General features: G+C 62.5%; 2 protein-coding genes across 2 annotated transcripts; one reads left to right on the top strand and one right to left on the bottom strand.

Moving 5' to 3' along the window:
• The first annotated feature begins 296 nt into the window (after positions 1-296).
• GAS2L1 (growth arrest specific 2 like 1) lies at positions 297-5,725 on the top strand. Its single transcript, XM_044243975.1, has 6 exons — positions 297-407; positions 1,166-2,016; positions 3,287-3,394; positions 3,496-3,592; positions 3,689-3,860; positions 4,390-5,725. Exons 2-6 carry the CDS (start codon positions 1,384-1,386, stop codon positions 5,423-5,425), a joined length of 2,046 nt encoding a protein of 681 aa, XP_044099910.1. The 5' UTR covers positions 297-407; positions 1,166-1,383; the 3' UTR covers positions 5,426-5,725.
• Positions 5,726-5,870: 145 nt separating this feature from the next.
• On the bottom strand, positions 5,871-8,192 carry RASL10A (RAS like family 10 member A). The gene is made up of 3 exons (XM_044241084.1): positions 7,974-8,192; positions 6,780-6,904; positions 5,871-6,507 (listed from the first exon to the last, which is right to left on the bottom strand). The coding sequence occupies exons 1-3, from the start codon at positions 8,190-8,192 to the stop codon at positions 6,240-6,242; spliced, it is 612 nt and encodes a 203-aa protein (XP_044097019.1). The 3' UTR covers positions 5,871-6,239.
• Positions 8,193-10,378: the final 2,186 nt, after the last annotated feature.

Genomic DNA, 10,378 nt, shown 5'->3' with positions numbered 1-10,378 from the left:
CCAGGGATGGAGTGCAGTTAAAATCGCCCAAACCTCCCCAAAGGAGACCAAGCAGTTTTGAAGGGTACGGTAGGGACTAGGCTGAGCTGGGACAGGACGTCCGGGCTGGTGGGGGGGTCCGGGGGCCCTGGTCCCGCCCCCACCCCAGTCAGGAGACTCCAGCTCCTCCCTCCGTCCCCCCAGCCAGCCCGGGAACAGCGCTGCCCCTTTAAGAGCGCGCGGCCCCGCCCGCCCCCTCGGGCCGGATCCGAATTCCAGGGAGGCGGGGCGGAGACGGCGGGCGGGCGGGTGCGGAGGCCTCAGCCGCGGGACCGGATCGCTGTGGCTCGGGCGGCGCCTCCCTGCGGCGGCCCGGCCCCGCTCGGCCCCGCCGGGGCGATGCTCCCCGAGGCCGCAGGATGAGCCAGGTGAGCGCGGGGACCCCCAGTACCCCCTGCCTGGCGCGCACTCACGGGGACCTGGCAGTCGCGGCCTCCGTTCCCCGGGGCTGTGTGACCTTGGGCGGCCCCGCACCCTCTCTGGGCCGAAGCCCGAAGGCCAGCGGGGCTGTCCGAGGCTCCTCCGAGTCCGGGCCGGCACGGACCCGGCCTGCGGCGCTAGGGAGGCTCGCAGGAGGAGGCGGGGCCTGCCTCCGGCCCCCGGGCTGCCCATGGTGCTTGGGAGCATAAGCGCGGCTCAGGTCGGCCTGGCTTTGCCACCCACTGCTCTGCGACCTTGAGCGAGCCCTTACCCTCTCTGCACCTCAGTTTCCTCATCTGTAAAATGGAGATAAAATCACTGACACTCAGCCCTGGGCAGGGGCATTGCGGTTACTGTTACTGCTCTTACGTCGTTGTTATAATGAGAGTCTTTAGGGAAGGAGAGCTGTGGGAGTACCTGGGACCTTCCCAGAGGTGGGGGGCCGGGTACCAGCCCTCAGCGATGGAGCTAATCATTCCTGCGGTTGGGACCTGAATTCCTGGACATGTCCTGCCTATCCATTGTGGGCCCACGCCTGTGGGCTGCATCTTTAGGGCTCTGCTTTTCACCTACCTTGTGGGGCAATAAGGATGCGTGGGGACCTGCGAGGGAGGGAGGATTCAGTCAAGTATCCTGTTACCCACCTCCCAGAGGGAAATAGCAAACACTTTCAATACTAAGTCATTCATACAAATTATCTCATTAGGTCCTGCAAGGAGGGTGCTATTACTGTACCCATTTCACAGACGAGGAAACCGAGGTACAGTGAAGTTTCTCACAGCCAGCTCACAAAACCAAGCATCTGGCCTGAGATGACAGGCGAGTTACAGGTGGTCAGCGGCTTAGTCTGTACCGAGGGCTTCCTGGGTCCTCACAGCAGCCCTGTGTCCCTGCCCACCCACCGTGACTCTGCTGGCCCCGGGCATGGCGGACCCGGTGGCGGGCATCGCGGGCTCAGCAGCCAAGAGCGTGCGGCCGTTCCGCTCGAGTGAGGCCTACGTGGAAGCCATGAAGGAGGACCTGGCCGAGTGGCTCAACGCCTTGTATGGCCTGGGTCTGCCCAGTGGTGGCGATGGCTTCCTGACGGGGCTGGCCACGGGCACCACCCTGTGCCAACATGCCAATGCTGTCACTGATGCGGCCCGGGCTTTGGCTGTTGCCCGCCCAGCCCGCGGGGTGGCCTTCCAGGCACACAGTGTAGTGCCTGGCTCTTTCATGGCCCGCGACAATGTGGCCACGTTCATCGGCTGGTGCCGAACAGAGCTGGGTGTGCCCGAAGTGCTCATGTTTGAGACGGAGGACCTGGTGCTTCGGAAGAATGAGAAGAGCGTGGTGCTGTGCCTGCTGGAGGTGGCACGGCGTGGGGCCCGCCTTGGCCTGCTCGCCCCTCGCCTTGTGCAGTTTGAACAGGAGATTGAGCAGGAGCTCCGTGCTGCCCCCCCGGCCTCCCACGCTCGCACAGCCGAGGAGGACGCCCCCGAAACGGCCACCACAGCAGGGGCTCCCACCCGCGGGCCCCGCATGACACCCAGCGACCTGCGCAACCTTGACGAGCTGGTGAGTCCGCCCATGAGGGCGCACGTCCCCTCCGCGTGCCCAGGATGGGACAGCCTGCCGCATGGGGTAGTGCACACGTTGAGCATCAACTATATACCTGGCCCCAAGGAGCGGGCACAGCCGCTGGGAGGGAGAAGTGCTTGATGAGGTCACATGGCCCTGCTGGGCAGTGGATGAAATCTGAGCTCCACTGTGTGATCTCCACTTCAAGGGCTCCCCGTCCACCAGAGAAGGCTGTATACCCCTCATCCGGGGGCTGTGTGATTTGACCGCTTCTGTATGTACTTCAGGACTAGACACTTGGATCCACATCACAGACTCGAGGTTGAGTGGGTGCCTGTGATGCTTGGCTCTGAGGGAGGTAGGCTCACTGAGGGCCTAGGGAAGCCAGGGCTCTACAGCCCCCCTGCCAACCCCTCGTGGCCCTGTGCACATCACTGGTGGGGAATCCAGGCCCAGAGCTGCTGTTAGAACATGGGAGCTGCCAGACTGTACCCCCAGCTCCCTCCTGCTTGTCTCAGGACCTAGGTATCCCTAACGCCCCCGCAGCCTGGCCAAGAGTGTCCTTCTTATCAGAAGGTTAGGACTATGCTGTGCCTTACCCCTGAGGGGGTTAGCCGGATGGCCTTGGGCAGAGGCTGCCAACTGCAATCCTATCTTGGGCCAGGGTCACCAGAGGCTCCACCTGCTCATTTCCTCTGGCCCCATTGTCGGCTGGGAGGTGGGCTGCCCACATAGCCAGCCTGGCAGCTCCTGACCTGGGCTGGAGCAGGAGGGGTGCAAATGGGTGCTTGCTGGGCATGTGGCCTAGGTGTACATGTTGGGGTGTATGTGTCTTACATGTCTGTGGCACTGATGTGGCGTGGGTTCCCTGCACTCATGTCCCATGGTCCTCCTTCTCAGATGGACCCAGTCTCCCTGTGGGGCCTCAGCCTCTCTCTATGAAGTAGGTGAAGGGGGAGTGAGGATGGCTCCCAGGACAGCTCCAGGCTCAGGGGCTGGAGGGAGGCACCTCACTGGGGTCCCACGCCCTGGCCTGACCACAGGGCCACCATCCTTTCCTGGTCAGCTCCCTGACCTCCAATAGCCAAAGGGGAAGGGCAGTTGGTGAAAGGTCAAGTGTAGAGCCTGCACCCAAGTCTGGAGCCACACCATCCGTGCCCCCTTTCTCCGAAAGGACCTGCTTCCTCCTGACCCTGGAGCTGCTGACATCAGGCCCCAGGAGGAGGGACTGAATCCCTGACCTCCCGCTTCTCCTCTCTGGCCTCAGGTGAGGGAGATCTTGGGCTACTGCACCTGTCCAGACCAGTTTCCCATGATCAAAGTCTCGGAGGGCAAGTACCGCGTGGGAGACTCCAGTCTCCTCATCTTCGTGCGGGTAAGAGCCCGGGGCTGCCCTGCAGGCAGCAGCCTAAGGTGGGCTGTCACACCCCCACCCCCACTGACAGGCCGTGACCTGCCCACACTGGGCTCCCACAGGTGCTGAGGAGCCACGTGATGGTGCGCGTGGGTGGCGGCTGGGACACTCTGGAGCACTATCTGGACAAGCATGACCCTTGCCGCTGCTCGTCCTCTGGTCAGTGCCTGTGGCGGGGCCATAGGGGGGATGCGCAGGCCGGGCTCTGTCTGTGGCACTGCCCTTCACAGGCCACCTGTTGTCTCACCCCCGCAGCCCACCGCCCACCCCAGCCCAGGGCTCGCACCTTCTCCCCACAGAGGGTGTCGCCCACCCCCAGCCCGCGGGCTGGTAGCCCAGTGCCTGGGGGTGAGCGCCGGAGCTCCCGGCCAGAAGTGACGCCCATTAGCCTACGGGCCTCAAAGGAGGGAATGGAGACCACCCTCAGGTGAGAGGCAGGGGGACCTGGGGGTGAGGGGTCGGGGGGTTGGGGGTGTCCACCCTGGCCTGGAAGACAAACGAGCCTGTGCTCCAGAGTGACTCACACCCTGGGAAAAGTTCCCGTGGGTGGGGGCAGGCCTGGCTTCCTATCTCCATGGCAACCTAAGCAATTGAACAACACAGCTGGGGCAGGCCCTGGGGGCTGGGCGGCAGCCAGTCCTACCCGCTTCCCTCTGGCCTGCCCAGGAAGCCAGAGGCCTGGGGAGGGGGAACTCGGAACCTGGCTTCTTCCGCTGCCTTGGGTGGGGGGTGGCCCTGGCTGCCGGAAGCTGCTTAGAGTCCCTCACTTCTCTCTGGAAGTCCCCAAGAGGACCGAAGCCCTTGACAGCCCCCACCCCACCCACCACCACCACCACAGGTGTCTTCCCCACCCCCTACCACTTGGCTGCTTGTCCTTTCCTCTCTGGGCCCTTCCTGCATGCCAGTACTGTCTCTGTATGCCCCATCTCTTGCTATCTCTTGTTCCGCTGCCCCAGGGCCCGGGACCAGCTGCCCCCCCATCCCCGCTCCCGCCGCTACTCCGGGGACAGTGACTCCTCAGCGTCCTCAGCCCAGAGTGGCCCCCTTGGTGTCCGCAGTGAAGACTCAGGCACTGGCTCCCGGAAGGAACGACCCAGCCGGCGGCTGACCACGGGCACCCCAGCCTCCCCGAGACGGCCTCCTCCCCCGCGCAGCCAGTCCAGAGACCGACTGGATCGGGGGCGGCCCCGTGGGGCCCCAGGAGGCCGGGGAGCCCCGCTGTCAGCCGCCAGCCCTGCCCGGCGGGCCCGGAGCCAGAGCCGGGAGGAGCAGACCATGCTGCTGGTGCGCAGGGACCGAGATGGGCAGCACTCGTGGGTGCCCCGGGGCAGGGTCAGTGGGGGCTCAGGCAGGAGCAGCCCCCAGACTCCCCGGGCTCGCAGCCCTGCAGTGCCCCGGCCTCTCCCGGTCTCCAACCCCAGTCCAGAGTTGGGCGCCACACCGGCCAGTGTCTTCCGCACCCCCCTACAGCTGGACCCGAAGCAGGAGCAGCAACTGTTCCGGCGCTTGGAAGAGGAGTTCCTGGCCAATGCCCGAGCCCTTGAGGCTGCTGCCGGCGGGACCCCCGCCGGACCAGCCTCTGACCCAGCTCGGGCCCCAGACCCTCCAGCTCCTGACTCGGCCTACTGTTCCTCCAGCTCCTCCTCTTCATCCCTCAGTGTCCTGGGTGGCAAGTGTGGCCAGCCCGGGGACTCTGGCCGGATGGCCAATGGGCTGCCCGGGCCCCGAGGCCCAGTCCTGTCCAGCTCTTCCGATGAAGGCAGCCCCTGCCCCGGTGTGGGGGGCCCACCAGATGCACCTGGGAGCCCCTTGGCTGGCCTGGAGCTCCCGAGGACCTGGGCACGGGGCCGGATGGACACACAGCCAGACCGAAAACCCTCACGCATCCCCACGCCTCGGGGCCCTCGCCGCCCGTCTGGATCCACAGAGCCTGGGGCCTGGCATGCCCTGCACTCTGTGAGCCCAAGGGCAGAGCCGGATTCCTGGATGTGATGAACCAGCCCAGCTGCCCCCCAGGCCCCTACTCCTTCTCATCCTATTCCTTTGTGGCCTTAACCCCTCTGCATCAGGGAGCGCCCCCCTCCACTCCTGCCTCTCGGGTACCAGACCTCATGGGACCAGACCCCTTGGGACCACATGGCACAATGGGACCTCTGTTGTACATTCCGGTTGGGGGATGAGCGTTGCTATTTAATTACTAATATTATTGATTGCCTTAGAGGAGGTCAGTGAGGACCCGTCCTGCGGTCCTGTGGCCCTGCAGAGCCTGACAGTAAAGTATTGTTTCAGCCACTTTTGTCTGTTTCTTGGGGTCGGCCTTGGGGCCATCACACCTTTCGGGGGACCCTTCTTACATGTTGGGGTTCTGGTATTAGGTGCCAGAGAGCAATGACCTCTAAGCTTAAGACCATGCAGACCCAAGAAATGCAAGCTGCGCTTCCATCATTTTCCCCTTTATTACCTCCTGAGAGGTGTGATTTTATAGTCTGTCCAGTGGAACTGCAGGAGCAACCTGAGCGCTTCCAATCAGATCCACAGCCAAGTCCCTTCTACCCAATGGGACTGTAACCCAATGAGGTCCCAGAAAAGACTGCTGGAGCCCAGTGGCTTGGGGGCCTGGCAGGGTCCAATGCAGCTCAAAGTCCTGTCACCCGGAGACTGAGTGGGAGGTTTCCTCGTCCAATCAGGGAGGAGACCTTGTCCTGTCCAATCCGAGAGAAGTTGGGCAATTTCGTCCAATCCGGGTACCCGGTTGTTCCAATCAAACCACCCTGCCCCCAACCTTCGGCGTCGACGTCCAGTTCAATCACATGAGGCTGCAGCGCGCTGGATGCAGCGCCCCCTGCAGGCGTAGGGCCGGGTGTGCAGGGCGTGCACGCACCAAAGCGCAACGCAGCAGCTCGCGGAAAAGACGCAGCACGTGCCAATTGTACTTGGCGGAGCACTCGAGGTAGCCACAGCGCCAGCCCCTGCGCACCAGGGCGGCCAGCGCGCGCCGAGGCCCGAAGCGCAGCCGCTGCCTGTCCCGCTTGTTGCCTACCACGAGGATGGGAGCCTCGGGTGCGCCCGCCGGTCTGTGGGCCAGATGGAGACGAGGGCTAGTGTGCCGGACGCCCCACGCCGGAGACCCCTCCCTCCGCAGTGGGTATATACATTCCTGTGGCCAGAGACAGCCCCCCTCCCAAGGAAATACCAGACGCGAGTGGCCCAAAGACCGCATAGCTGGCAGACCAGAGATCCAGCCAGGACCAGGGAAGAACCCACCCATTCCCCTTGGGCAAAGGCCCGGCCGGTCTGGCAAAAGCACCCCTCCTCCACCCATACACACCTGTGGCAGTATCCCCACCTGGTCTCCGAGATGCGTTGCCGTAGCGCCTTCACGTAATCAAAACTGTCCGGGCTGCAGATATCATAGACGAGCACGAAGGCATCCGTGTCCTGCAAGCTCCAGTCCTTGGAGTCTGGCCACTCCTGGGGCAGGAGACCGGAGTTTGCCAGAGACCCTTTCTCACTCTCCAACAGCCAGACCCTCTGAAGGGTCTTGATGCTAAACCCACAGTTCATCTTCAGGCCTTGGCCGTCCCCACCATCTCTCTCCAAGCTCCCTAGGCCTACTGTCCTCACGGTTGCCAGGATAAAAATTTCTAACCCGTGTCTGAAGCCAGTCAGCTGCTTACCAGCCCTCCTTCGCTATCGGCTTCCTCTCTGCCCACCCCCTAGCTTCCTCCTTCCAGCTTTTCAAAGCTCATCTCGGGGCTGGCCTCTTAGGCCCTCACTCCCTGTTTACCACAGCTGCCTCTAAGCCCCAGGCTCCGTGTTCCCCAGGCCCTCGGACACCATTGATGACGGACAGCTGTACACATTCAGGCCTGGGGTGGGGGCGCTAAGCATATGCTGTCCTTTCCACCTGGCAGGCTTTTGACACTTCTTTTAATCAAAATTTCATTCATCCTTCCAGGGTCAGCCCAAACGTCAACCCCTCCAGGAAGCCCTGCTTAATTCTGTGTGCTCCTTCCTCTTCACCCCTCAGAGGCATCCAGCTCCAAGAATTCAAAATCTGCCCTGGGATTCGCACAAATTGCTAAACTCTTTGCTCCAAGTCACAGGAATAAGGGAGCAGAGAATAACCGCCCTAGAAAGTACACCTATGTCTGGCCCCATCCTCTCCCCACTGAGAGTCTGCTTAATTCCCCAAGCATAAAATGCTCCCTCGCAGGGAGGCACAACCATGGTCTACCATGCACTGATCCAGAACCACCCTCGGAGGCGGCAAATAATACAGGCACTTTAGGCGAGTGAGAAAAACCCTCTTTTCAAAATCGCCGGGCCTGGGGCCTGATCTTGGACAGCAGCAGGCCATCAGGGAGAGACACACACACAAACCCCCCAGGACACGTGTCGTTCATCCTTTAATCCATGAACACAGTTGGGCACCCCAGGGCTGTCAAGGCAGACATGCACGTGTGCACCAAGCATCCGCCACACATACACACACGCTGTCACACGCCCTCGTCCGCGCCGCCCGTCCCCCAGTCGCTACCTCTGGACCCCCGGGGTTCTGACCCGGAGGAGCGCCGTCGCCGTCGCGGATGCTCAGGTCGTAGACCGCGCCGTCGAGCAGCACGGCGGGCCGGTAGAGGCGTGGCCCGTCCGTGGGCCGGTGACGTTCCGGGTAATCACCGAACAGAAACTGGCGGATGATGGCCGTCTTGCCCACGCCCGGGGCACCCAGCACAGCCACCCGCAGGCTGCCCCCCATGGCCCGCGCGCCCAGCCGCGCCCAGCGTTGTAAACCCTCATGGGCCAGCGCAGCGCCGTGCGCCCCGCGTGCCTTGCCCGGTGCGCCCTGGCCCCGCGCTCCTCATCGCCCCTCACCCCCCCGCCCCCGGAGCACCCTGGGCCAGGAGAGGCCGGGCCAGAGGACGGAGCGGGCGGCCGGAGGGCAGACAGCCGAGCAGGCCGACGGAGGACGAACGAGCAGCTCCGGCAGGTGCGGAAGCTCGGGAGAGAACAGACCCCGCGCGCGGTGCAGACACCGCCTCCGCCCCGCAGCGCGAGCTGGAGGCGCCGCCGGGAGCGCGAGCACCGAGGTCGGACCTCCTGGCCGCGCGGGTCCCGCAGCGGGTCCGGGCGCGGGGACGGCGCTGCCTCTCGGTGCCTCAGTCCCGCTGTCCTTCGGTCGCTCCGGCGCCCTGAGTCGCCGCCCCAGCCAGCGGCGCGAGCGAGCGAGGGAGCGAGCGGGCGAGCGGAGCTTCCCGGAGGCGGCGATGAGGTAACCGCCGGCCCGCCCCTCCCCAGCTCCCCACTACCCGCCCGGGATGCTCCTCCCGGGAAGGGTCGCGGGAAGGTGACTGGGGCGCAGGAAGCCGGAGGGAGGGATCCAGCCCCCTCGGTGTCCCGCGCTTCTCTCACCCGCTCCAAAATAGAAGTCCCTTCTCGCCCACGCCCGCATCCGCTCTTCCAAACACCGCTCCCGCAAGCTGGCTCCAGACAAACCCAGCCCGCGGGAGTCGGGCCGCCCTGGTCCGATCTACAGCCCCAGCTGTGTGACCTTGGGCGAGTCTCCGCACTGCAGGGCCTCTGGGCTCCGCATCCATCAAACGCAGATACTTTGTTTGAGACCCTACTACGTGCTGGGCCCTTCACTAAGCTGTTGCTTAGTGATTACTGAATCTACAGCTTTATCCTGGTTATCTCCCTCTGAGAGAGAAAAACAGGCCCGGGAGGCGATCTTCCAAGGTGGGGGGTGCCAGTGGGTGGCCCCTGATGGTCACGTATCCTGTGGTCTCCTCTGAGGAGCTCTCCCACTTTTGTCCTGCACACAGAGGTAAATGTCCAGCATGAAACAATATATCAGATGGTCCGCATCCAGGTAGGGCTGGACAGAGTTTGGTGAGCCCGCTACACACCAGGTCACAGTAGCTCAGCCCCAAATCCCCATCCCAACAAGGCTGAAAGATCCAGAAACTGGTCAGCACCACCTCCGTCACTGCTAAGGCCATGTTTTCTCCACCTGGAGCCTATAGCTTCCATAGAAGCTCAAATTCCCCCCTCTGTGGTACTGGTGAAAAGCTCCTTCTCCATTACAGCTGGGAGAGTCTGCTCCCCATCCTCTGCTTCTGTTCGCCTCCCTGCAGAGTGGGGCTCTCCCGTTTTTCTGACCAGATGCACCAGTACTGGGTGAAGTGTATGGACGCCTGTATGTTTCTGCACTGACCAGGCTTTTCACACTTGTGCATCTCCTCAACAAGCATTCCTAATATTACTGCTCACCAGGACTGGAGAGGTGGGGAGAGGGGGAAATCTTACCTTAGGAGAGTAGGTTCTAGAACACATAGGATCCAGGAATTGTAGGAGCATAGTGTGGGAAGTGGAGGAGAGAGGGGAGCTTAGCCCTGAAGTGAGGAAAGGCAGAGAAGCAGGTGATGGCAACAGAAGGTGCTTCTCCAGAGCACTGGTTGTATTTTCATCTTCCCACATTAGGTCAGGGAATTGGGTCTTCTTTTACTTTTCTCCTCAGGCATTAGGGAGCTCAGAGCTAGACTTGTGGCTAACCTCTGGAAGGTGTTCTGGGTCTTCAAGCCCAGTAAGTGGGGACTCCTGGCTTCATCTTCCTTTCCTGCCATGATCCTTTCCCTTCACCCAACTTCCCCTGTCACTTTGTAACATTTCAGACTTCTGGGTTTTGTAAGCTGCCTCAGTTCCTTTGGGGAACAAGGCTGAGCATAAATAAACTAAGCTCCTGTTCCCTTTTGGCATTCAGGAGGGTTCGGGGCTGACATCAGGACAGTCTTCCTTCAGGCCCTGGGTAGGGCCCACATTTCTGACTGGAGCACCCTCTCTTCTTGCTCCTTGGGAGCAAGATCACCCTTGGGAGCTAGTTCTGCATGTCCTTCCTCTGGAAAACCTTCCTTGCTTCACTTCCAGACAGAGTGCCTTCGCGGG

The sequence above is a fragment of the Neovison vison genome, chromosome 3 (genome assembly GCF_020171115.1).
Source record: "Neovison vison isolate M4711 chromosome 3, ASM_NN_V1, whole genome shotgun sequence".
NCBI classification, from domain to species: Eukaryota; Metazoa; Chordata; class Mammalia; order Carnivora; family Mustelidae; genus Neogale; species Neogale vison.
The sequence above is the reverse complement of the archived record's forward strand: the minus strand, read 5'-3'. Positions and strand labels throughout refer to the sequence as shown.

Coding starts and splice junctions, on each gene's coding strand:
- GAS2L1 (XM_044243975.1), top strand. CDS start 1,384: ATGGCGGACCCGGTGGCGGGCATCGCGGGCTCAGCAGCCAAGAGCGTG. Junction 3,395..3,495: donor GTCTCCTCATCTTCGTGCGG/GTAAGAGCCCGG, acceptor GGGCTCCCACAG/GTGCTGAGGAGCCACGTGAT. Junction 3,861..4,389: donor GGAATGGAGACCACCCTCAG/GTGAGAGGCAGG, acceptor CCGCTGCCCCAG/GGCCCGGGACCAGCTGCCCC.
- RASL10A (XM_044241084.1), bottom strand. CDS start 8,192: ATGGGGGGCAGCCTGCGGGTGGCTGTGCTGGGTGCCCCGGGCGTGGGC. Junction 6,905..7,973: donor AGAACCCCGGGGGTCCAGAG/GTAGCGACTGGG, acceptor CTCCTGCCCCAG/GAGTGGCCAGACTCCAAGGA. Junction 6,508..6,779: donor CAACGCATCTCGGAGACCAG/GTGGGGATACTG, acceptor TCTGGCCCACAG/ACCGGCGGGCGCACCCGAGG.